Source organism: Oncorhynchus kisutch, linkage group LG27 (assembly GCF_002021735.2).
Source record: "Oncorhynchus kisutch isolate 150728-3 linkage group LG27, Okis_V2, whole genome shotgun sequence".
Classification (NCBI taxonomy): domain Eukaryota; kingdom Metazoa; phylum Chordata; class Actinopteri; order Salmoniformes; family Salmonidae; genus Oncorhynchus; species Oncorhynchus kisutch.
This window is the reverse complement of record NC_034200.2, coordinates 39,126,410-39,154,011: the sequence shown is the minus strand read 5'-3', so window position 1 is coordinate 39,154,011 and position 27,602 is coordinate 39,126,410. Positions and strand designations below refer to the sequence as shown.

General features: G+C 45.7%; 1 protein-coding gene across 2 annotated transcripts in view; it reads left to right on the top strand.

Annotated features, from left to right (window-relative positions):
• Positions 1-27,602, top strand: part of LOC109871858 (netrin-G1-like) — a 169,736-nt gene that overhangs the window by 11,134 nt on the left and 131,000 nt on the right. For both annotated transcript variants that reach the window (XM_031807307.1, XM_031807308.1), the window contains exon 2: positions 26,494-26,915. In XM_031807307.1, coding sequence (XP_031663167.1) covers positions 26,664-26,915 — 252 coding nt within the window. In that variant the 5' untranslated portion in view covers positions 26,494-26,663. The remainder of the gene's footprint in view (positions 1-26,493; positions 26,916-27,602) is intronic.

Here is a 27,602-nt window from a genome sequence, read left to right as displayed (position 1 = left end):
TCTGGCTGCGCTAAACAGGCGGGAGGCTCCGGCAGCGCTGTAGAGGAGGAAGGCTCTGGCTGCGCTAAACAGGCGGGAGGCTCCGGCAGCGCTGGAGAGGAGAAAGGCTCTGGCTGCGCTAAACAGGCGGGAGACTCCAGCAGCGCAGGAGAGGAGGAAAGCGCTGGCTGCGCTGAACAGGCGAGGCGCACTGAAGGCCTGGTGCGTGGTGCTGGAACTGGTGGTACTGAACCGAGGACACGCACAGGAAGCCTGGTGCGGGGAGCTGCTACCGGAGGACTGGAGTGTGGAGGTGGCACAGGATGGGCTAGACCGTGAAGGCGTACTGGAGATCTTGAGAGCAGTGTTGGCACAGGACGTGCAAGGCTAGGGATGTGCACAGGAGGCCTGGTGCGTGAGGCTGGCACCAACTTCACCAGCCGACTAACACGCACCTCAGGACGAGTATGGAGCGCTAACCCAGGTGCCATCAAATCCCCAACACGTTCCGTCGGGCGAATTCCATGCAAAAAGCACCAACACAGCAACTCCCTCATTTCTCTCTCCTCCAATTTCCCCATTAACTCCTTCACAGTCTCTGTTTCGCTCACCTCCAACACCGGCTCTGGTTCTGGTCTCCTCCTTGGCTCCTCACGATAAACAGGGAGAGTTGGCTCAGGTCTATCTCCTGACTCAGCCACTCTCCCTCTGTGCCCCCCCCCAATACATTTTTAGGGGTGACTTTCGGGTTTCGCTCTGTGCCGCCGTGTCTGTTTCTCCAACTCCATTCGCCTATAGCCCTCTTCGCACTGCTCTAGCGAATCCCAGGCGGGCACAGGCACTCTCTCTGGGTCGGCCGCCCACCTGTCTATTTCATCCCACGTCGTATACTCCATGCTTCTGCTGTCATAACAGCGTCTCGTAAGTACCTCCTTTCGCTCCTGTTGTCGCTGCCTGTAACCACGCCACTCGGTCCGTGTGTGTTGGGTGATTCTGTAACGGCGTTCTTCGTTTGTAGAAAGAGAGGACCGAAATGCAGCGTGGTGGTTACTCATGACTTTAATGGAAAAGTGACACATGAAATAACTATACAAAAATACAAAACAACAAATGGAACGTGAAACCTAATTACAGCCTATCTGGTGAAACTACACAGAGACAGGAACAATCACCCACGAAATACAAAGTGAAACTCAGGCTACCTAAATACGGTTCCCAATCTGAGACAACGAGAATCACCTGACTCCAGATTGCGAACCGCCTCAGGCAGCCAAGCCTATACTAGACACACCCCTAATCAACCACAATCCCAATGCCTACAAAAACCCCAATAAGACAATACAATAACCCCATGGCACACCCTGGCCTGAACAAATAATTAAAGAAAACACAAAATACTAAGACCAAGGCGTGACAGAACCCCCCCCCCCCCCAAGGTGCGGACTCCCGGACGCACCTCAAAACCATAGGGAGGGTCCATGTGGGCGTCTGTCCATGGTGGTGGCTCCGGCTCGGGACGTGGACCCCACTCCATAAATGTCATAGTTCCTCCCCTTCGCGTCCTGGGATAATCCACCCTCGCCGCCGACCATGGCCTAATAGTCCTCACCCAGAACCCCACAGAACTGAGGAGCAGCTCGTGACTGAGGGGCATCTCGGGACTGAGGGGCAGCTCGGGACTGAGGGGCAGCTCGGGACTGAGGGGCAGCTCGGGACTGAGGGGCAGCTCGGGACTGAGGGGCAGCTCGGAACTGAGGGGCAGCTTGGAACTGAGGGGCAGCCCGGAACTGAGAGGAAGCCCAGTACTGAGAGGAAGCCCAGTACTGAGATGAAGCTCAGGTAGGTAGTAGGCTCCGGTAGATCCTGGCTGGCTGGCGGATCTGGAAGATTCAGGTTGACTAGCAGATCTGGAAGATTCTGGTTGACTAGCAGATCTGGAAGATTCTGGTTGACTAGCAGATCTGGAAGATTCTGGTTGACTAGCAGATCTGGAAGATTCTGGTTGACTAGCAGATCTGGAAGATTCTGGTTGACTGGCAGATCTGGAAGATTCTGGTTGACTGGCAGATCTGGAAGATTCTGGTTGACTGGCAGATCTGGAAGAGACTGGTTGACAGGCTGATCTGGAAGAGATTGGTTGACAGGCTGATCTGGAAGAATCTGGTTGACTGGCAGATCCTGGCTGACTGGTGGATCCTGGCTGACTGGCAGATCCTGGCTGAATGGTGGATCCTGGCCGACTGGCACTTCTGGCGGATCCTGGCTGACTGGCACTTCTGGCGGATCCTGGAAGACTGGTGGATCCTGGCTGACTGGTGGTTCCTGGCAGACTGGCGAATCCTGGCTGACTGGCGAATCCTGGCTGACTGGCGGATCTAACTGATCCTGACAGACTGGCGACGCTGGGCAGACTGGCGACGCTGGGCAGACTGGCGACGCTGGGCAGACTGGCGACGCTGGGAAGACTGGCGACGCTGGGCAGACTGGCGGCGCTGGGCAGACTGGCGGCGCTGGGCAGACTGGCGATGCTGGGAAGACTAGCGGCGCTGGGCAGACTGGCGGCACTGGCGGCGCTGGGCAGACTGGCGGCTCTTTGCAGACTGACAGCTCCTTGCAGACTGGCAGCTCCTTGCAGACTGGCAGCTCCTTGCAGACTGACAGCTCCTTGCAGACTGACAGCTCCTTGCAGACTGGCAGCTCCTTGCAGACTGACAGCTCTGGCTGCTTCATGTAGACTGACAGCTCTGGCTGCTCCATGCAGACTGACAGCTCTGGCTGCTCCATGCAGACTGACAGCTCTGGCTGCTTCATGCAGACTGGAAGCTCTGGCTGCTCCATGCAGACTGACATCTCTGGCTGCACCATGCAGACTGACAGCTCTGGCTGCTCCATGCAGACTGACAGCTCTGGCTGCTCCATGCAGACTGACAGCTCTGGCTGCTCCATGCAGGCTGGCAGCTCTGGCTTCTCCATACAGGCTGGCAGCTCTGGCTGCGCTGAACAGGCGGGAGACTCCGGCAGCGCAGGAGAGGAGAAAGGCTCTGGCTGCGCTAAACAGGCGGGAGGCTCCGGCAGCGCTGTAGAGGAGGAAGGCTCTGGCTGCGCTAAACAGGCGGGAGGCTCCGGCAGCGCTGGAGAGGAGAAAGGCTCTGGCTGCGCTAAACAGGCGGGAGACTCCAGCAGCGCAGGAGAGGAGGAAAGCGCTGGCTGCGCTGAACAGGCGAGGCGCACTGAAGGCCTGGTGCGTGGTGCTGGAACTGGTGGTACTGAACCGAGGACACGCACAGGAAGCCTGGTGCGGGGAGCTGCTACCGGAGGACTGGAGTGTGGAGGTGGCACAGGATGGGCTAGACCGTGAAGGCGTACTGGAGATCTTGAGAGCAGTGTTGGCACAGGACGTGCAAGGCTAGGGATGTGCACAGGAGGCCTGGTGCGTGAGGCTGGCACCAACTTCACCAGCCGACTAACACGCACCTCAGGACGAGTATGGAGCGCTAACCCAGGTGCCATCAAATCCCCAACACGTTCCGTCGGGCGAATTCCATGCAAAAAGCACCAACACAGCAACTCCTTCATTTCTCTCTCCTCCAATTTCCCCATTAACTCCTTCACAGTCTCTGTTTCGCTCACCTCCAACACCGGCTCTGGTTCTGGTCTCCTCCTTGGCTCCTCACGATAAACAGGGAGAGTTGGCTCAGGTCTATCTCCTGACTCAGCCACTCTCCCTCTGAGCCCCCCCCCCAATACATTTTTAGGGGTGACTTTCGGGTTTCGCTCTGTGCCGCCGTGTCTGTTTCTCCAACTCCATTCGCCTATAGCCCTCTTCTCACTGCTCTAGCGAATCCCAGGCGGGCTCAGGCACTCTCTCTGGGTCGGCCGCCCACCTGTCTATTTCATCCCACGTCGTATACTCCATGCTTCTGCTGTCATAACAGCGTCTCGTAAGTACCTCCTTTCGCTCCTGTTGTCGCTGCCTGTAACCACGCCACTCGGTCCGTGTGTGTTGGGTGATTCTGTAACGGCGTTCTTCGTTTGTAGAAAGAGAGGACCGAAATGCAGCGTGGTGGTTACTCATGACTTTAATGGAAAAGTGACACATGAAATAACTATACAAAAATACAAAACAACAAACGGAACGTGAAACCTAATTACAGCCTATCTGGTGAACCTACACAGAGACAGGAACAATCACCCACGAAATACAAAGTGAAACTCAGGCTACCTAAATACGGTTCCCAATCTGAGACAACGAGAATCACCTGACTCCAGATTGAGAACCGCCTCAGGCAGCCAAGCCTATACTAGACACACCCCTAATCAACCACAATCCCAATGCCTACAAAAACCCCAATAAGACAATACAATAACCCCATGGCACACCCTGGCCTGAACAAATAATAAAGATAAACACAAAATACTAAGACCAAGGCATGACACCACTATAATATATAATTATAGGCTATTATAATATAATATATCATATAATTATAGGCTACTATAATATATAATTATTGGCTACTACAATATAATTTATAATTATAGGATAATATAATATGTAATTATAGGCTACTATAATATAATATATTATATAATTAAAGGCTACTGTAATATAATATATAATTATAGGATAATATAATATATAATTATAGGCTACTATAATATAATATATAATATAGTTATAGGCCACTATAATATAGTATTATAGGCTACTCTAATATAATATATCGTATAATTATAGGCTGCTATAATATAATATATAATTATAGGCTACTACAATATAATTTATAATTATAGGCTACTATAATATATAATTATAGGCTACTATAATATAATGTATAATTATAGGATAATATAATATATAATTAAAGGCTACTATAATATAATATATAATTATAGGCTACTATAATACAATATATAATATAATTATAGGCTACTATAATATATAATTATAGGCTACTATAATACAATATATAATATAATTATAGGCTACTATAATATATAATTATAGGCTACTATAATATAATGTATAATTATAGGATAATATAATATATAATTATAGGCCACTATAATATATAATTATAGGCTACTATAATATAATATATCATATAATTATAGGCTACTATAATATAATATATGATTATAGGCTACTATAATATAATATATAATTATAGGCTACTACAATATAATTCATAATTATAGGATAATATAATATATAATTATAGGCTACTATAATATAATATATTATAATTATAGGCTACTATAATATAATATATTATAATTAAAGGCTACTATAATATAATATATAATTATAGGATAATATAATATAATATATAATTATAGGATAATATAATTATAGGCTACTATAATTTAATTATTGGCTACTATAATAGGATAATATAATATATAATTATAGGCTACTATAATATAATATATAATTATAGGATAATATAATTATAGGCTACTATAATATAATTATTGGCTACTATAATATAATATATAATTATAGGGTAATATATATAATTATAGGCTACAATAACATTATAGGCTACTATAATATATAATTATAGGGTCATATATAATTATAGGCTACAATAACATTGTAGGCTACTATAATATATAATTATAGGATAATATATAATTATAGGCTAGTATATGTTTATAGGCTACTATAATATATTATATAATTATAGGCTACTATAATATAATGAATATATATATATTATAGTAATACTATAATCAGTCAACAACTGACCGCTGCTCCAAGGTCTTAAAATGAAAACAACTGAGAAAAAAATACCTGTATCAGATAATTACACACCGCTGTGTATTGCTGCTGTGTATTGCTGACCAGCAGATGTCACTACTGTGCATTTTGAACAGATAATGAAGCTCAGAGTAATTAACTGTTTTTTCCCCGACACAATTTGGTCAAAAGCACCTAAGCCTTCAGAGAGCCTCGGTTTCCCATCACTACTTAATCATTTGAATTATAGGCGAAAGTAGCCTGTTGGACATTAATGGCCAGTGTGTGTGTGTGTGTGTGTGTGTGTGTGTGTGTGTGTGTGTTCCAGTGTGCAGTATGTTAGCCCTTCAGGAAAATAGTTTTCAATAATGCACAGGAAGCTCTCATACATACCTGATGTTGGCTGTCTGAGTCTACAGCAGGCATCATCACCACAGATAAACTTTTTTCATGAGCGGATAACTATGAATCATTTGGAAAACTGAAAACCACCCCACCGCTGTGATACTAGGTAGGCAGAAGAGAGGGACAGAGAGTAAGAGGAGCACAGAGACAGAGAGTTAGAGAAAGGCAGAGAAAAATAGAGAGGGAGAGAGGCTGAGAAATAGAGAGAGCGAGAGGGAGGCAGGCAGAGAAATAGAGAGAGCGAGAGGGAGGCAGGCAGAGAAATAGAGAGAGCGAGAGGGAGGCAGGCAGGCAGAGAAATAGAGAGAGCGAGAGGGAGGCAGGCAGAGAAATAGAGAGAGCGAGAGGGAGGCAGGCAGAGAAATAGAGAGAGCGAGAGGGAGGCAATTAGAGAAATAGAGAGAGCGAGAGGGAGGCAATTAGAGAAATGGAGAGAGCGAGAGGGAGGCAGAGAAATAGAGAGAAAAGAGGGAGGCAGAGAAATAGAGAGAGCGAGAGGGAGGCAGAGAAATAGAGAGAACAAGAGGGAGGCAGAGAAATAGAGAGAGGGAGGCAGATGAGTAGAGAGAGAGAGAGGCAGAGAAGTAGAGAGAGAGAGAGAGAGAGAGGCAGAGAAGTAGAGAGAGAGAGAGAGAGAGGCAGAGAAGTAGATAGAGAGAGAGGCAGAGAAGTAGAGAGAGAGAGGCAGAGAAGTAGAGAGAGAGAGAGGCAGAGAAGTAGAGAGAGAGAGAGAGGCAGAGAAGTAGAGAAAGAGAGGCAGAGAAGTAGAGAGAGAGGCAGATGAGTAGAGAGAGAGAGGCAGAGAAGTAGAGAGAGAGAGAGAGGCAGAGAAGTAGAGAGAGAGAGAGGCAGAGAAGTAGAGAGAGAGAGAGAGGCAGAGAAGTAGAGAGAGGCAGAGAAGTAGAGAAAGAGAGGCAGAGAAGTAGAGAAAGAGAGGCAGAGAAGTAGAGAGAGAGAGGCAGAGAAGTAGAGAGAGAGAGAGAGGCAGAGAAGTAGAGAGAGGCAGAGAAGTAGAGAAAGAGAGGCAGAGAAGTAGAGAAAGAGAGGCAGAGAAGTAGAGAGAGAGAGGCAGAGAAGTAGAGAGAGAGGCAGAGAAATAGAGAGGGGGAGGCAGAGAAGTAGAGAGGGGGAGGCAGAGGAGTAGAGAGAGAGAGAGAGGCAGAGAAATAGAGAGAGGGATGCAGATGAGTAGAGAGAGAGAGGCAGAGAAGTAGAGAGAGAGAGAGGCAGAGAAGTAGAGAGGAGGAGGCAGAGGAGTATAGAGAGAGAGGCAGAGACGTATAGGTAGAGAGGCAGAGAAGTAGAGAGAGAGAGGCAGAGAAGTAGAGAGAGAGAGGCAGAGAAGTAGAGAGAGAGAGGCAGGCAGAGAAATAGAGAGAGCGAGAGGGAGGCAGAGAAATAGAGAGAACAAGAGGGAGGCAGAGAAATAGAGAGAGGGAGGCAGATGAGTAGAGAGAGAGAGAGGCAGAGAAGTAGAGAGAGAGAGAGAGGCAGAGAAGTAGAGAGAGAGAGAGAGAGAGGCAGAGAAGTAGAGAGAGAGAGAGGCAGAGAAGTAGAGAGAGAGGCAGAGAAGTAGAGAGAGAGAGAGAGGCAGAGAAGTAGAGAGAGAGAGGCAGAGAAGTAGAGAGAGAGAGGCAGAGAAGTAGAGAGAGAGAGGCAGAGAAGTAGAGAGAGAGAGGCAGAGAAGTAGAGAAAGAGAGGCAGAGAAGTAGAGAGAGAGGCAGATGAGTAGAGAGAGAGAGGCAGAGAAGTAGAGAGAGAGAGAGAGAGAGGCAGAGAAGTAGAGAGAGAGAGGCAGAGAAGTAGAGAGAGAGGCAGAGAAGTAGAGAGAGAGAGAGGCAGAGAAGTAGAGAAAGAGAGGCAGAGAAATAGAGAAAGAGAGGCAGAGAAGTAGAGAGAGAGAGGCAGAGAAGTAGAGAGAGAGGCAGAGAAATAGAGAGGGGGAGGCAGAGAAGTAGAGAGGGGGAGGCAGAGGAGTAGAGAGAGAGAGAGAGGCAGAGAAATAGAGAGAGGGATGCAGATGAGTAGAGAGAGAGAGGCAGAGAAGTAGAGAGAGAGAGAGAGGCAGAGAAGTAGAGAGGAGGAGGCAGAGGAGTATAGAGAGAGAGGCAGAGAAGTATAGGTAGAGAGGCAGAGAAGTAGAGAGAGAGAGGCAGAGAAGTAGAGAGAGAGAGGCAGAGAAGTAGAGAGAGCGAGAGGGAGGCAGAGAAATAGAGAGAACAAGAGGGAGGCAGAGAAATAGAGAGAGGGAGGCAGATGAGTAGAGAGAGAGAGAGAGGCAGAGAAGTAGAGAGAGAGAGAGAGGCAGAGAAGTTGAGAGAGAGAGAGAGAGAGAGAGGCAGAGAAGTAGAGAGAGAGAGAGAGGCAGAGAAGTAGAGAGAGAGGCAGAGAAGTAGAGAGAGAGAGGCAGAGAAGTAGAGAGAGAGAGGCAGAGAAGTAGAGAGAGAGAGGCAGAGAAGTAGAGAAAGAGAGGCAGAGAAGTAGAGAGAGAGGCAGATGAGTAGAGAGAGAGAGGCAGAGAAGTAGAGAGAGAGAGAGAGGCAGAGAAGTAGAGAGAGGCAGAGAAGTAGAGAAAGAGAGGCAGAGAAGTAGAGAAAGAGAGGCAGAGAAGTAGAGAGAGAGAGGCAGAGAAGTAGAGAGAGAGAGAGAGGCAGAGAAGTAGAGAGAGGCAGAGAAGTAGAGAAAGAGAGGCAGAGAAGTAGAGAAAGAGAGGCAGAGAAGTAGAGAGAGAGAGGCAGAGAAGTAGAGAGAGAGGCAGAGAAATAGAGAGGGGAGGCAGAGAAGTAGAGAGGGGGAGGCAGAGGAGTAGAGAGAGAGAGAGAGGCAGAGAAATAGAGAGAGGGATGCAGATGAGTAGAGAGAGAGAGGCAGAGAAGTAGAGAGAGAGAGAGAGGCAGAGAAGTAGAGAGGAGGAGGCAGAGGAGTATAGAGAGAGAGGCAGAGAAGTATAGGTAGAGAGGCAGAGAAGTAGAGAGAGAGAGGCAGAGAAGTAGAGAGAGAGAGGCAGAGAAGTAGAGAGAGCGAGAGGGAGGCAGAGAAATAGAGAGAACAAGAGGGAGGCAGAGAAATAGAGAGAGGGAGGCAGATGAGTAGAGAGAGAGAGAGAGGCAGAGAAGTAGAGAGAGAGAGAGAGGCAGAGAAGTTGAGAGAGAGAGAGAGAGAGAGAGAGAGAGAGGCAGAGAAGTAGAGAGAGAGAGAGAGGCAGAGAAGTAGAGAGAGAGGCAGAGAAGTAGAGAGAGAGAGGCAGAGAAGTAGAGAGAGAGAGGCAGAGAAGTAGAGAGAGAGAGGCAGAGAAGTAGAGAGAGAGAGGCAGAGAAGTAGAGAGGAGGAGGCAGAGAAGTAGAGAGAGAGGCAGATGAGTAGAGAGAGAGAGGCAGAGAAGTAGAGAGAGAGAGAGAGGCAGAGAAGTAGAGAGAGAGAGGCAGAGAAGTAGAGAAAGAGAGGCAGAGAAGTAGAGAAAGAGAGGCAGAGAAGTAGAGAGAGAGAGGCAGAGAAGTAGAGAGAGAGAGAGAGGCAGAGAAGTAGAGAGAGGCAGAGAAGTAGAGAAAGAGAGGCAGAGAAGTAGAGAAAGAGAGGCAGAGAAGTAGAGAGAGAGAGGCAGAGAAGTAGAGAGAGAGGCAGAGAAATAGAGAGGGGGAGGCAGAGAAGTAGAGAGGGGGAGGCAGAGGAGTAGAGAGAGAGAGAGAGGCAGAGAAATAGAGAGAGGGATGCAGATGAGTAGAGAGAGAGAGGCAGAGAAGTAGAGAGAGAGAGAGGCAGAGAAGTAGAGAGGAGGAGGCAGAGGAGTATAGAGAGAGAGGCAGAGACGTATAGGTAGAGAGGCAGAGAAGTAGAGAGAGAGAGGCAGAGAAGTAGAGAGAGAGAGGCAGAGAAGTAGAGAGAGAGAGGCAGGCAGAGAAATAGAGAGAGCGAGAGGGAGGCAGAGAAATAGAGAGAACAAGAGGGAGGCAGAGAAATAGAGAGAGGGAGGCAGATGAGTAGAGAGAGAGAGAGGCAGAGAAGTAGAGAGAGAGAGAGAGGCAGAGAAGTAGAGAGAGAGAGAGAGAGAGGCAGAGAAGTAGAGAGAGAGAGAGGCAGAGAAGTAGAGAGAGAGGCAGAGAAGTAGAGAGAGAGAGAGAGAGGCAGAGAAGTAGAGAGAGAGAGGCAGAGAAGTAGAGAGAGAGAGGCAGAGAAGTAGAGAGAGAGAGGCAGAGAAGTAGAGAGAGAGAGGCAGAGAAGTAGAGAAAGAGAGGCAGAGAAGTAGAGAGAGAGGCAGATGAGTAGAGAGAGAGAGGCAGAGAAGTAGAGAGAGAGAGAGAGAGAGGCAGAGAAGTAGAGAGAGAGAGGCAGAGAAGTAGAGAGAGAGGCAGAGAAGTAGAGAGAGAGAGAGGCAGAGAAGTAGAGAAAGAGAGGCAGAGAAATAGAGAAAGAGAGGCAGAGAAGTAGAGAGAGAGAGGCAGAGAAGTAGAGAGAGAGGCAGAGAAATAGAGAGGGGGAGGCAGAGAAGTAGAGAGGGGGAGGCAGAGGAGTAGAGAGAGAGAGAGAGGCAGAGAAATAGAGAGAGGGATGCAGATGAGTAGAGAGAGAGAGGCAGAGAAGTAGAGAGAGAGAGAGAGGCAGAGAAGTAGAGAGGAGGAGGCAGAGGAGTATAGAGAGAGAGGCAGAGAAGTATAGGTAGAGAGGCAGAGAAGTAGAGAGAGAGAGGCAGAGAAGTAGAGAGAGAGAGGCAGAGAAGTAGATAGAGCGAGAGGGAGGCAGAGAAATAGAGAGAACAAGAGGGAGGCAGAGAAATAGAGAGAGGGAGGCAGATGAGTAGAGAGAGAGAGAGAGGCAGAGAAGTAGAGAGAGAGAGAGAGGCAGAGAAGTTGAGAGAGAGAGAGAGAGAGAGAGAGAGAGAGGCAGAGAAGTAGAGAGAGAGAGAGAGGCAGAGAAGTAGAGAGAGAGGCAGAGAAGTAGAGAGAGAGAGGCAGAGAAGTAGAGAGAGAGAGGCAGAGAAGTAGAGAGAGAGAGGCAGAGAAGTAGAGAAAGAGAGGCAGAGAAGTAGAGAGAGAGGCAGATGAGTAGAGAGAGAGAGGCAGAGAAGTAGAGAGAGAGAGAGAGAGAGGCAGAGAAGTAGAGAGAGAGAGGCAGAGAAGTAGAGAGAGAGGCAGAGAAGTAGAGAGAGAGGCAGAGAAATAGAGAGGGAGGCAGAGAAGTAGAGAGAGAGGCAGAGAAGTAGAGAGAGAGGCAGAGAAATAGAGAGAGATGCAGAGAAATAGAGAGGGAGGCAGAGAAGTAGAGAGAGAGGCAGAGAAATAGAGAAGGAGGCAGAGAAGTAGAGAGAGAGGGAGGCAGAGAAATAGAGAGGGAGGCAGAGAAATAGAGAGAGGGAGGCAGAGAAATAGAGAGAGGGAGGCAGAGAAATAGAGAGGGAGGCAGAGAAATAGAGAGGGAGGCAGAGAAATAGAGAGAGGGAGGCAGAGAAATAGAGAGAGGGAGGCAGAGAAATAGAGAGGGAGGCAGAGAAATAGAGAGGGAGGCAGAGAAATAGAGAGGGAGGCAGAGAAATAGAGAGAGAGGGAGGCAGAGAAGTAGAGAGAGAGGGAGGCAGAGAAATAGAGAGGGAGGCAGAGAAATAGAGAGGGAGGCAGAGAAATAGAGAAGGAGGCAGAGAAATAGAGAGAGGGAGGCAGAGAAATAGAGAGGGAGGCAGAGAAATAGAGAGGGAGGGAGGCAGAGAAGTAGAGAGAGAGGGAGGCAGAGAAATAGAGAGAGAGGGAGGCGGGGAGAAGAAGAGAGAGAGAGGGAGGCAGAGAGAAATAGAGAGAGGGAGGCAGAGAAATAGAGAGAGGGGGAAGGAGAGAGAAACAGCAGCGAGAGAGAGAGAGAGGACAGGCAATGGGGCCACTTCTGTGTTCCCTGCCAATAGATCACACTCTGACTGGCTCTGGCTCATAGGAGAGGTTTGGGTGTTGGCCAAGTAAAGCTGGGGGGCAATTTACAGTCTTATGATGGCATTCATCAGCCAGACAACACGCATTTGCCAGCTCAGTCTGCCCAGTAACCTGAGTTAGGTGCTGGAACTAAAATATAAACGCAACATTGCAGCAATTTCAAGTTACATTTCGTATAAGGAAATCAGTCAATGGAAATAACCTATTAGACCCTAATGATTGGGCCTTGGAAGGCATAGGCCCACCAACTTGTCAGCCAGGCCCAGCCAATCAGAATTAGTTTTCCCCCACCCACAAAAGGGCTTTATGACAGCCCCCCCGTCCCCGTCCCCGTCCCCCGTCCCATCTCAGGCTGAATTAAAACATGCAGGCAGATGTAAGTTCACTTTAATGTTTCGTGGAGTAATTGATCCAAGAATCTATACGCATTTGAGCACTTAACGACTTGCATCTCAGAATATTTATCAATATGATTTGGGCTGCATATAGGCTTGTTATGGTTGAAGGTGCATGTGAAAGAAAGGGAGATTATCTTCTGTTGGGCTGAGAGGAGACTCTATGAAGTCAGCTCCCTTCCTACTGGAGGGAGACTTCTGTTGGGCTGAGAGGAGACTATGAAGTCAGCTCCCTTCCTACCGGAGAGAGACTTCTGTTGGGCTGAGAGGAGACTCTATGAAGTCAGCTCCCTTCCTACCGGAGGGAGACTTCTGTTGGGCTGAGAGGAGAGTCTATGAAGTCAGCTCCCTTCCTACCGGAGGTAGACTTCTGTTGGGCTGAGAGGAGACTCTATGAAGTCAGCTCCCTTCCTACTGGAGGGAGACTTCTGTTGGGCTGAGAGGAGACTATGAAGTCAGCTCCCTTCCTACTGGAGGGAGACTTCTGTTGGGCTGAGAGGAGACTATGAAGTCAGCTCCCTTCCTACCGGAGAGAGACTTCTGTTGGGCTGAGAGGAGACTCTATGAAGTCAGCTCCCTTCCTACCGGAGGGAGACTTCTGTTGGGCTGAGAGGAGACTCTATGAAGTCAGCTCCCTTCCTACCGGAGGTAGACTTCTGTTGGGCTGAGAGGAGACTCTATGAAGTCAGCTCCCTTCCTACCGGCGAGAGACTTCTGTTGGGCTGAGAGGAGAGTCTATGAAGTCAGCTCCCTTGCTACCGGAGGGAGACTTCTGTTGGGCTGAGAGGAGACTCTATGAAGTCAGCTCCCTTCCTACCGGAGAGAGACTTCTGTTGGGCTGAGAGGAGACTCTATGAAGTCAGCTCCCTTCCTACCGGAGGGAGACTTCTGTTGGGCTGAGAGGAGTCTCTCTAAAATCAGCTTGCTTCCTACCAGAGAGAGACTTCTGTTGGGCTGAGAGGAGACTCTCTAAAATCAGCTTGCTTCCTACCAGAGAGAGACTTCTGTTGGGCTGAGAGGAGACTCTCTAAAATCAGCTTGCTTCCTACCAGAGAGAGACTTCTGTTGGGCTGAGAGGAGACTCTATGAAGTCAGCTCGCTTCCTACCGGAGAGAGACTTCTGTTGGGCTGAGAGGAGACTCTATGAAGTCAGCTCCCTTCCTACCGGCGAGAGACTTCTGTTGGGCTGAGAGGAGAGTCTATGAAGTCAGCTCCCTTCCTACCGGAGGGAGACTTCTGTTGGGCTGAGAGGAGACTCTATGAAGTCAGCTCCCTTCCTACTGGAGGGAGACTTCTGTTGGGCTGAGAGGAGACTATGAAGTCAGCTCCCTTCCTACCGGAGAGAGACTTCTGTTGGGCTGAGAGGAGACTCTATGAAGTCAGCTCCCTTCCTACCGGAGGGAGACTTCTGTTGGGCTGAGAGGAGAGTCTATGAAGTCAGCTCCCTTCCTACCGGAGGTAGACTTCTGTTGGGCTGAGAGGAGACTCTATGAAGTCAGCTCCCTTCCTACCGGCGAGAGACTTCTGTTGGGCTGAGAGGAGAGTCTATGAAGTCAGCTCCCTTCCTACCGGAGGGAGACTTCTGTTGGGCTGAGAGGAGACTCTATGAAGTCAGCTCCCTTCCTACCGGAGAGAGACTTCTGTTGGGCTGAGAGGAGACTCTATGAAGTCAGCTCCCTTCCTACCGGAGGGAGACTTCTGTTGGGCTGAGAGGAGTCTCTCTAAAATCAGCTTGCTTCCTACCAGAGAGAGACTTCTGTTGGGCTGAGAGGAGACTCTCTAAAATCAGCTTGCTTCCTACCAGAGAGAGACTTCTGTTGGGCTGAGAGGAGACTCTCTAAAATCAGCTTGCTTCCTACCAGAGAGAGACTTCTGTTGGGCTGAGAGGAGACTCTATGAAGTCAGCTCGCTTCCTACCGGAGAGAGACTTCTGTTGGGCTGAGAGGAGACTCTATGAAGTCAGCTCCCTTCCTACCGGAGGGAGACTTCTGTTGGGCTGAGAGGAGAGTCTATGAAGTCAGCTCCCTTCCTACCGGAGGTAGACTTCTGTTGGGCTGAGAGGAGACTCTATGAAGTCAGCTCCCTTCCTACCGGCGAGAGACTTCTGTTGGGCTGAGAGGAGAGTCTATGAAGTCAGCTCCCTTCCTACCGGAGGGAGACTTCTGTTGGGCTGAGAGGAGACTCTATGAAGTCAGCTCCCTTCCTACCGGAGAGAGACTTCTGTTGGGCTGAGAGGAGACTCTATGAAGTCAGCTCCCTTCCTACCGGAGGGAGACTTCTGTTGGGCTGAGAGGAGACTCTCTAAAATCAGCTTGCTTCCTACCAGAGAGAGACTTCTGTTGGGCTGAGAGGAGACTCTATGAAGTCAGCTCCCTTCCTACCGGCGAGAGACTTCTGTTGGGCTGAGAGGAGAGTCTATGAAGTCAGCTCCCTTCCTACCGGAGGGAGACTTCTGTTGGGCTGAGAGGAGACTCTATGAAGTCAGCTCCCTTCCTACCGGAGAGAGACTTCTGTTGGGCTGAGAGGAGACTCTATGAAGTCAGCTCCCTTCCTACCGGAGGGAGACTTCTGTTGGGCTGAGAGGAGACTCTCTAAAATCAGCTTGCTTCCTACCAGAGAGAGACTTCTGTTGGGCTGAGAGGAGACTCTCTAAAATCAGCTTGCTTCCTACCAGAGAGAGACTTCTGTTGGGCTGAGAGGAGACTCTATGAAGTCAGCTCGCTTCCTACCGGAGAGAGACTTCTGTTGGGCTGAGAGGAGACTCTATGAAGTCAGTTCCCTTCCTACCAGAGAGAGACTTCTGTTGGGCTGAGAGGAGACTCTATGAAGTCAGCTCGCTTCCTACCGGAGGGAGACTTCTGTTGGGCTGAGAGGAGACTCTATGAAGTCAGTTCCATTCCTACCGGAGAGAGACTTCTGTTGGGCTGAGAGGAGACTCTATGAAGTCAGTTCCATTCCTACCGGAGAGAGACTTCTGTTGGGCTGAGAGGAGACTCTATGAAGTCAGCTCCATTCCTACCGGAGAGAGACATCTGTTGGGCTGAGAAAAATCCACATTGCAGACAGTGTAGCCAGTAGAACAGAATAAAACATTAGAACAAAATTCAACAATATAAAAAAAGTTTATTGAACTCAGTATTGATTGAGTACCACTCTTCATATGTTCAAGCATAGTGGTGGCTGCATCATGTTATGGGTATGCTTGTCATCGTCAAGGACTAGGTCGTTTTTTTAGTGTGAAATAAAATGAGTAGAGCTAAGCACAGGCAACATCCTAGTGGAAAACCTGTTTCAGTTTGTTTTCCACTAGACACTGGGAGATGAATTCACCTTTCAGCAGGACAATTAACCTAAAACACAAGGCTAAATATTTTGCTTACCAAGACTAAATTGAATGTTTCTGAGTGATCTAGTTATAGTTTTGATTTAAATCATCCTGAAAATATGTGGCAAGACTTTAAAAAGTATGGTGTGTAAATATTGTACAATCCAGGTGTGTAAAGCTCTTAAAGATTTACCCAGAGAAACTCACAGCTGTAATTGCTGTCAAAGGGGTGTGACTACTTATGTAAATGAGATATTTCTACTTTTTTTTTCAATGTATTTTTATTTCACCTTTATTTAATAACCTCTTTGGGCTTTCTATACTTGCATTTTCCATGACATGTTCACCTGTGGACAATCCACCCCCAGAGCCAAAACCGCTTAGTCTGAAGACTTTAGGAGTTTTAATCTGAACCTCCAGGTTTAACCTCTCTGGCGCAGGTGTTCTGCTAGCAACCCACCTCGACAACATCCGGTGAAATTGCAGAGCGCCAAATTCAAAATACAAAAAATCGTCAATATTAAACATTCATGAAAATACAAGTGTCTTACATCGCTTAAAACCATAACTTCTTGTTAAAAAAAATTACAAGTGTTATACATCAACTTAAAGATTAACTTCTTTTTAATCCAACAGCATTGTCAGATTTCAAAAAGGCTTCAAGGCGAAAGCACAACATGTGATTATCTGAGGACAGCGCCCCGCCATTAAAAACATCTTCCAAACCAGCGGAGGTGTCACAAAAATCAGAAATAGTGATAAAATAAATCACTTACCTTTGAAGATCTTCCTCTGTTTGCAATTCCAAGGGTCCCAGCTACACAACAAATGGTGGTTTTGTTCGATAAAGTCCTTCTTTATATCCCAGTTCAGTTTGCGTGTTGCATTCAGTAATCCACCCGTTCCACTCATTCAACATGCAGAAAAAAGTTACCAATAAACTTTGTCCAAACAAGTCAAACAATGTTTCTAATCCTTAGGTACCTTAATATGTAAATAAAGGATACAATTTAAGACGGAATGTAATATGTTCAATACCGGAGATAAATAACGAATTGCGCGCCCTCATCCACGCGCGCCTCAAGACTACAGTCAAAATGAGAGCCACCTTGAAAAACTACAACTACTAACTCATTTTAACAAAAAAACAAGCCTGGAAACCTTTCTAAAGACGGTTGACATCTAGTGGAAGCCATAGGAACTGCAATCTGGAAGGAATTCCATTGAATATTCCATAGATAAGCATTTGAATGGCCTGTGACCTAAAAAAAAAACATGTCCGGATGGACTCTCCTCGGGTTTTTGCCTGCCATATCAGTTCTGTTATACTCACAGACATTATTTTAACAGTTTTGGAAACTTCAGAGTGTTGTCTATCCAACCAATTATATCCAACCAATTATATGCATATCCTAGCTTCTGGACCTGAGTAACAGGCAGTTTGCTTTGGGCACGTCAGTCATCCGAACTTCCGAATACTGCCCCCTAGCCTTTTAACCAGGTAGGTCAGTTGAGAACATGTCATCTCATTTACAACAGCGGCCTGGCCAGATAAAGCAAAGCAGTGCGACAAAAACAACAACACAGAGTTACACATGGAATAAACAAACGTACAGTCAATAACACAATTGAATAGTATATGTACAGTGTGTGCAAATGTAGTAAGATTAGGGAGGTAACGCAATAAATAGGAAATAATGGCAAAATAATTACAATTTAGCATTACCACTGGAGTGATAGATGTGCAGATGATGATGTGCAAGTAGAGATACTGAGGTGCAAGTAGAGTAAACAAACAAAAAAATTACAAAATGAGGATGAGGAAGTTGGCTGGCCTATTTACAGATGGGCTGTGTACATGAATAATATACATGTACTATGTACAGGTGCAGTGATAGGTAAGCTGCTTTGACAGCTGACGCTTAAAGTTAGTGAAGGAGTCTCCAACTTCAGTCATTTTTACAATTCGTTCCAGTCATTGGCAGCAGAGAACTGGAAGGAAAGGCGACCGAAGGAGGTGATGGCTTTGGGGATGAAAGTGAAATATACCTGCTGAAGCACGTACTACGGGTGGGTGTTGCTATGGTGACCAGTGAGCTGAGATAAGACAGGGCTTTACCTAGCAAAGACTTATAGATGACCTGGAGCCAGTGGGTTTGGTGACGAATATGTAGCGAGGGCCAGCCAACGAGAGCATACAGGTCGCAGTGGTGGGTAGTATATGGGGCTTTAATGACAAAATGGATGGCACTGTGATAGACTTCATCCAATTTGCTAAGTAGAGTGTTGGAGGCTATTTTGTAAATGACATCGCCGAAGTCGTGGATCGGTAGGATAGCCAGTTTTACGAGGGTATGTTTGGCATAATGAGTGATGGAGGCTTTGTTGCGAAATTGGAGACCAATTCTAGATTTAATTTTGTCTGAGGGTAGCACCTCCGTAAGCAAAGAGAGAAACCATATTTCAACCCTGCAGGCGCGACACAAAACGCAGAAATAAAAATATAATTAATGCCTTACCTTTGACAAGCTTCTTTTGTTGGCACACCAATATGTCCCATAAACATCACAAATGGTCCTTTTGTTTGATTAATTCCGTCTATATATATCCAAAATGAACATTTATTTGGCGCGTTTGATCCAGAAAAACACCAGTTCCAACTTGAGCAACGTGACTACAAATTATCTCAAAAGTTACCTGTTAACTTTGCCAAAACATTTCAAACTACTTTTGTAATACAACTTAGGTATTTTTTAATGTCAATAATCGATCAAATTGAAGACGGGATGATCTGTGTTCAATACAGGAAGAAAACAAACTCAAGCATGCTTGAGTTTGCTTGAGCATGCTGGTCACACGCCTCTAACAGTACACTTCAAGTGACCCTCGTTCAGGATGGCCGTACTTCTTCATTACACAAAGGAATAACCTCAACCAATTTCTAAAGACTGTTGACATCCAGTGGAAGCGATAGGAACTGCAAGAAGGTCCTGAGAAATCTGGATTCCCAATGAAAACTCATTGAAAATAGAGTGACCTCAAAAAATAAAAAAATCTGAATGGTTTGTCCTTGGGGTTTCGCCTGCTAAATAAGTTCTGTTATACTCACAGACATGATTCAAACAGTTTAAGTAACTTCAGAGTGTTGTCTATCCAAATCTACTAATAATATGCATATCTTATCTTCTGGGGATGAGTAGCAGGCAGTTGGATTTGGGAATGCATTTCATCCTGACCTGAAAATACTGCCCCCTGTCACCAAGAAGTTAACACAGTGTCTAAAGAAGGGCCAGATGTATACAGAATGGTGTCGTCTGCATAGAGGGGGTTAACACAGTGTCTAAAGAAGGGCCAGAAGTATACAGAATGGTGTCGTCTGCATAGAGGGGGTTAACACAGTGTCTAAAGAAGGGCCAGATGTATACAGAATGGTGTCGTCTGCATAGAGGGGGTTAACACAGTGTCTAAAGAAGGGCCAGATGTATACAGAATGGTGTCGTCTGCATAGAGGGGGTTAACACAGTGTCTAAAGAAGGGCCAGAAGTATACAGAATGGTGTCGTCTGCGTAGAGGGGGTTAACACAGTGTCTAAAGAAGGGCCAGAAGTATACAGAATGGTGTCGTCTGCGTAGAGGTGGATCAGAGAAAAACCAGCAGCAAGAGCGACATCGTTGATATATACAGAGAAAAGAGTTGGCCAGAGAATTGAACCCTGTGTCACCCCCATAAAGACTGCCAGATGTCTGGACAACAGGCCCTCCGATTTGACACACTGAACTCTATCAGAGAAGTAGTTGGTGAACCAGCGAGGCAGTCATTTGAGAAATCAAGGCTGTTGAGTCTGCCAATAAGAATGTGGTGGTTGACAGAGTCGAAAGCCTTGTCCAGGTCGATGAAGACGTCTGCACAGTACTGTCTTCTATCGATGGCGGTTATGATGTCGTTTAGGACCTTGAGCGTGGCTGAGGTTCATCCATGACCAGCGCGGAATCCAGGGCAAGTTGCTGCGGGGGGTGCCGAGCTGTTGGCCGGGGTAGGGGTATGTAGGAGTAGCCAGGTGCAATACATTTGCAGAAATGTCCAAGAACATGTTTTCACTTTGTCATTATGGGGTAGTGTGATGTCATTATGGGGTAGTGTGATGTCATTATGGGGTAGTGTGATGTCATTATGGGGTATTGTGATGTCATTATGGGGTAGTGTGATGTCATTATGGGGTAGTGTGATGTCATTATGGGGTATTGTGATGTCATCATGTGGTATTGTGATGTCATCATGTGGTATTGTGTGCAGCTGGTTGAAAACACAATCCATTCAATCCATTTTGAATTCAGGCTGTAACCAGAACAAAACGTGGGATACATCAAGGGATGTGAATTCTTTTCTGTATGTAGGGTTGGACTATAAAATAAACCGAGTGTTTTAAAGTCTACCGAGGAACCAGAACAAGCCACAGGGCACTGCTGCCTACCGTGTTTACTCCACCTGACTGGCCTAATGGATGGGATGCTAGCGGACACAAGGGGGTGTTTCACAGGATTGAAAAACAACAGGAGAGTGGAGGGAAGAGAGAGATAAACATCTATACTGTATACCTCCCACTTCCTCTCTCTCTCTCTCGCTCTCCCTCTCCCTCTCCCACTTCCTCTCTGTCTCTCTCCCTCTCCCACTTCCTCTCTCTCTCTCTCTGTCTCTCTCTCTCTCTCCCTCTCCCACATCCTCTCTCTCTCTCTCGCTCTCCATCTCCCTCTCCCACTTCCTCTCTCTCTCTCGCTCTCCCTCTCCCACTTCCTCTCTCTCTCTCTCTCTCTGTCTCTCTCTCTCCCTCTCCCACTTCCTCTCTCTTTCTCTCGCTCTCCCTCTCCCACTTCCTCTCTCTCTCTCTGTCTCTCTCTCTCTCCCTCTCCCACTTCCTCTCTCCTCTCTCTCTCTCTCTCTCTCTGTCTCTCTCTCTCTCTCTCCCTCTCCCACTTTCTCTCTCTCTCTCTCTCTCTCTCTGTCTTTCTCTCTCTCTCTCTCTCTCTCTCTCTCTCTCTCTCTCTCTCTCTCTCTCTCTCTCTCTCTCTCTCTCTCTGTCTTTCTCTCTCTCTCCCTCTCCCCACTTTCTCTCTCTCTCTCTCTCTCTCTCTCTCTGTAACCCGCTCTACCTCTCTCTCTCTCTCTCTCTCTCTCTCTCTCTCTCTCTCTCTCTCTCTCTCTCTCTCTCTCTCTCTCTCTCTCGCTCTCTCTCTCTCTCTCTCTCTCGCTCTCTTTCTCTCTCTCTCTCTCTCTCTCTCTCTCTCTCTCTCTCTCTCTCTCTCTCTCTCTTTCTCTCTCTCTCTCTCTCTCTCTCTCTCTCTCTCTCTCTCTCTCTTTCTCTCTCTCTCTCTCTCTCTCGCTTGCTCTCTCTCTCGCTCTCCCACTTCCTCTCGCTCTCGCTCGCTCTCTTTCTCTCTGTACTCTAAACATACAGAGAGAAACCTAGTGAAATATGTATGACTTTTAATATAGAATGCACCGTTGCAGAAATAGCATTTGTCTTCTTGTAACCTTTGAACCCAGAAAATGTAGTTATCCCCAGTGCATTGTGAGGCATTGAGTAACATGGTGTGTGACCGAGTGAGTTCAAACCCTGGTCTCCTGTGTTCCTCGACTGTGTTATCCCACTGAGCTAAAGCCTAAGCGTTAGTGTCATCTTATTTAGGCAGATGGAAACGCACACTGTGAGTAAGTCAAAAGACAGGTGTGGTTTTACATCAAAAGCAACAACATTTTTTTCCACAGCAATATATCTTCAGAATACCTTTCAACTGTCAACATCATCAAACTATTACTACATACTGGGCCTTTCAACTGTCAGCTGTCAGTTTGGTCAGGGGTCAGCTATTCATCATCATAGCAGAATAACCAGCCACAGTCTTCTACTTTATCGCCTGTCTCTCTCTCTCCCTCCTTCCCTCTCTTTATTTATTTTGTTCTCTCTCTCTCTGTCTCTCCTCTCTCTCTCCATCCTTCCCTCTTTATTTATTTATTTCGTTCTCTCTCTCTCTCTCTGTCTCTCCTCTCTCTCTCCCTCCTTCCCTCTTTATTTATTTTGTTCTCTCTCTCCCTCTCTTTATTTATTTTGTTCTCTCTCTCTCTCTCTCTCTCTCTCTCTCCATCGCCTAGTGTTTCCCTTTTTCTCTTGTCCTACTGCAAACCAGAGCAGCTCCACAGCTCCACTTCTGTGATCAGAGAGTGAGAGTTACGCTGTACGCTGTACTGTACTTTCAGAAAGTATTCAGAGCCCTTGATATTTTCCACATTTTGTTACGCTATGGTCTTATTCTAAAATGGATTAAATACTTTTTTCCTCTCATCAATCTACACGCAATACCCCTTAATGACATCACAATACCCCTTAATGACATCACAATACCCCTTAATGACATCACAATACCCCTTAATGACATCACAATACCCCTTAATGACATCACTCTATCCCTTAATGGCAGCTGTTTTTCTAAAAATCGGTCCTAAGTTTTTACACCAAATTATTTTTAAAAGTAATTTGATATCTGGTCAGTTGACATTTTTAAAAAACTTTTTATGTATTCAAACATGAATTTTAACAACGCTCAAATAAAAAGTCAAAGGAGAAAAAAATAAAAATAAATGACATCACAATACCCCTTAATGACATCACACTAACTCTTAATGACATCACAATACCCCTTAATGACATCACACTAACTCTTAATGACATCACAATACCCCTTAATGACATCACAATACCCCATAATGACAAAGTGAAAAAAAGTTTTTAGAAATGTTATATATTAAAGATAAAAAACAGAAATAGTTTATTTACATAAGTATTTAGACTCTTCATAGAGCTGGCTGCCCGGACAAACTAAACTTTTGGGGGAGAAGGGCCTTGATCAGGGAGGTGACCAAGAACCCGATGGTCACTCTGACAGCGCTCCAGAGTTCCTTTGTGGAGATGGGAGAACCTTCCAGAAGGACAGGCATCTCTGCAGCACTCCAACAATCAGGTCTTTATGGTAGAGTGGCCAGACAGAAGCCACTCCTCAGTAAAAGGCACATGACAGCCCACTTGGAGTTTGCCAAAGGCACCTAAACACTCAAAGACCATGAGAAACAAAATTCTCTGGTCTGATGAAACCAAGATTGAACTCTTTGGCCTGAATGCCAAGCGTCACATCTGGAGGAAACCTGGCACCATCCCTATGGTGAAGTATGGTGGTGGCAGCATCATGCTGTGGGGATGTTTTTCAGCGGCAGGGACTGGGAGACTAGTCAGGATCGAAAGATGAACGGAGCAAAGTACAGAGAGATCCTTGATAAAAACCTGCTCCAGAGCGCTCAGGACCTCAGACAGGTACTGAGTACTGAGTAAAGGGTCTGAATACTTATGGAAATGTGATATTTCATTACTCTTAATCACTACAGTAGTCATAATGGAACATTCACTACAGTAGTAAGTCATAATGGAACATTCACTACAGTAGTCAGTCATAATGGAACATTCACTACAGTAGTAAGTCATAATGGAACATTCACTACAGTAGTAAGTCATAATGGAACATCCACTACAGTAGTCAGTCATAATGGAACATTCACTACAGTAGTCAGTCATAATGGAACATTCACTACAGTAGTCAGTCATAATGGAACATTCACTACAGTAGTCAGTCATAATGGAACATTCACTACAGTAGTCAGTCATAATGGAACATTCACTACAGTAGTAAGTCATAATGGAACATTCACTACAGTAGTCAGTCATAATGGAACATTCACTACAGTAGTCAGTCATAATGGAACATTCACTACAGTAGTCAGTCATAATGGAACATTCACTACAGTAGTCAGTCATAATGGAACATTCATAATGGAACATTCACTACAGTAGTAAGTCATAATGGAACATTCACTACAGTAGTAAGTCATAATGGAACATTCACTACAGTAGTCAGTCATAATGGAACATTCACTACAGTAGTCAGTCATAATGGAACATTCACTACAGTAGTAAGTCATAATGGAACATTCACTACAGTAGTAAGTCATAATGGAACATTCACTACAGTAGTAAGTCATAATGGAACATTCACTACAGTAGTAAGTCATAATGGAACATTAACAAACTGAAGGTAAAATCAGAACACCTTCAGTTGAAATGCAGGTGTTGGAAATGTGCAACAACACTATTTACTCCGTCTGAGGTTGGCATGCAGCAGCATCTATTTTGGGACCTGTTTCACACACCAACTGATAGGCATTACCTACCTGACAACAACACACACACACACACACACACACACACACACACACACACACACACACACACACACACACACACACACACACACACTGAAGGCTGTTAGGTACCATTACAGGAACAGTTGTTCCATCTTACTGATCGTTTGTGATAGATACCTCACAGTGTCCTGCAATGCAATCCCTCAACACACCCATTTTCCTCTCCCATTCCCTCCAACACACCACTTTCCACTTCCAAATATTGACTCTTTGCATCAGCTTCATGTAATTGTCAATAAAAGCCTGTGACACATTGTAACATCTAAAGACACTGAAGCAGCAAACTTCGTGAAAATTAATATTTGTGTCGATCTCAGAACTTTTTCAGATAATCTGAAAATATGAAAAATAATACATTTCGTTATTCAACAGAAGTGGAACAATAGCGTTTGCAATCATTGAAATGCTTTCTAAAAATAGAAACAATCAAATCCTAAACAATGCTAAATGGGATCTTACTTAGTGACAGTACAATATTGGCATATCTTTCATATAACACTAAATGGGATCTTACTTAGTGACAGTACAATATTGGCATATCTTTCATATAACACTAAATGGGATCTTACTTAGTGACAGTACAATATTGGCATATCTTTCATATAACACTAAATGGGATCTTACTTAGTGACAGTACAATATTGGCATATCTTTCATATAACTGTCCGCTGAGCGGCGCAGAGACATCATTCAAATGTGTGCAGGAAAGTTATAATTTTAAACACGAAGGGACGTCGTCCATCTGTGACCAAGAGAAAGTGGTCTTGTTTCATGTATATTAAATTATAAATAATAATAATAATATTAATAAATAATAATGTTGAGTTCTAAAATCCGGCTGAGAATATCAGGCTGGGAGAACCAGGCTGAGGGAGAGCCAGTGAGGGTAATCCAATAGCGATATAGCTATGAAGTGGATAGATTCCAGTAGCCATATAGCTATGAAGTAGATAGATTCCAGTAGCCATATAGCTATGAAGTAGATAGATTCCAGTAGCCATATAGCTATGAAGTAGATAGATTCCAGTAGCCATATAGCTATGAAGTAGATAGATTCCAGTAGCCATATAGCTATGAAGTAGATAGATTCCAGTAGCCATATAGCTATGAAGTAGATAGATTCCAGTAGCCATATAGCTATGAAGTAGATAGATTCCAGTAGCCATATAGCTATGAAGTAGATAGATTCCAGTAGCCATATAGCTATGAAGTAGATAGATTCCAGTAGCCATATAGCTATGAAGTAGATAGATTCCAGTAGCCATATAGCTATGAAGTAGATAGATTCCAGTAGCCATATAGCTATGAAGTAGATAGATTCCAGTAGCCATATAGCTATGAAGTAGATAGATTCCAGTAGCCATATAGCTATGAAGTAGATAGATTCCAGTAGCCATATAGCTATGAAGTAGATAGATTCCAGTAGCCATATAGCTATGAAGTAGATAGATTCCAGTAGCCATATAGCTATGAAGTAGATAGATTCCAGTAGCCATATAGCTATGAAGTAGATAGATTCCAGTAGCCATATAGCTATGAAGTAGATAGATTCCAGTAGCCATATAGCTATGAAGTAGATAGATTCCAGTAGCCATATAGCTATGAAGTAGATAGATTCCAGTAGCCATATAGCTATGAAGTAGATAGATTCCAGTAGCCATATAGCTATGAAGTAGATAGATTCCAGTAGCCATATAGCTATGAAGTAGATAGATTCCAGTAGCCATATAGCTATGAAGTAGATAGATTCCAGTAGCCATATAGCTATGAAGTAGATAGATTCCAGAGGGGACGAGGGGGGGACGAGGGGACGAGGGGGGGACAGGGGACGAGGGCACAGGGGACGAGGGCACAGGGGACGAGGGGACAGGGGACTAGGGAATAGGGGACGAGGGCACAGGGGACGAGGGCACAGGGGACGAGGAGACAGTCACCAAGCTGGCGATTGGAGGAAGGCTCCAGGCAGGTGGAGGGGATGATGGCTACCCAGACTATTTGTGGGTAGTTCCGAAGATATCTGAAAATAAGTCAATAACTATATAAAACCCCAAAACATAACTATGTTTGTTGTTAAATGTAACCAGATGGTGACTACAAATAAGTTAACCACACTGTGTGGTTAAAAACTCATGACCCCTACACTTTGAGTTATACGAAATAAATAGAGCCAGCTGGAAAAGCAATTGTCTCAAATGTAATTTACTTGACGTATAGAAAATAATCATTTTGAGATTTTACATCTAAAAGAGAAATTTAAATCGTATATTTCAGCCAAGCCATTATCTAAGGGTAAGAATGTGTGTGTGTGTGTGTGTGTGTGTGCTTGCCTGTGGTCTACTCTCTGCAACGCCACTACTAATCTAGTCCTTTAACTTTGCCTTCAACCTGTTCCTTGACTGTCCAATAACCTCCTCTCCTTCTCTCCTACAGGGCACTTACTGACTGCCACAACGATGATTTAAAAACACACCAACCTAACAACATCACACACACACCCATTGGCTCCCCTAGGAGGAAGATACAACACATTGGCTCCGCCCCTTCACACTGTCTTTGGACAAAAAAAAAAAACAGCCGCTTAGTCACGATAGGACGAGGAGATGCGTTGTCCGATGATGTTGACCCTGCAGGCGGTGTGTGTGTGTGTGAGTGTGTGTGTGGCCATGCAGCAATACCCAGCTGCCTGGGGCCACTATGACGTGTGTAAGAGTCAGATCTACACAGAAGAAGGGTTAACGTGGGACTACATGGCCTGTCAACCAGAAGCTACAGTCCTGACCAAGTACCTGACCGTCAGCCTGGATCCGCCCAATATCACCTGTGGAGACCCACCTGAGACATACTGCGCACTGGTGAGTACTGGCAAACACATAAACACACACACGGTTCGGACATATCTCGGCAAGTGTGATGGACGCACACACACAAACACACACACACACACACACACACACACACACACACACACACACACACACACACACACACACACACACACACACACACACACACACACACACACACACACACACACACACACACACACACACACACACACACAGCTGACTGTGATGGTGATGAATGAGAAGGTAGGTTTCAGCCCACAAACTCTATTGTTCTGTTGTACAGAATGGGATGTATGCATACACACACACACTGTTATGTACAGTTGAAGTCAGAAGTTTACATACACCTTAGCCAAATACATTTAAACTCAGTTTTTCACAATTCCTGACATTTAATCAGAGTACAATTTCCCTGTCTTAGGTCAGTTAGGATCACGACTTTATTTTAAGAATGTGGAATGTCAGAATAATAGTAGAAATAATGATTTATTTCATCTTTTATTTCTTTCATCACATTCCCAGTGGGTCAGAAGTTTACATACACTCAATTAGTATTTGGTAGCATTGCCTTTAAATTGTTTAACTTGGGTCAAATGTTTGGGGTAGCCTTCCACAAGCTTCCCAAAATAAGTTGGGTGAAATTTGGCCCATTCCTCCTGACAGAGCTGGTGTAACTGAGTCAGGTTTGTAGGC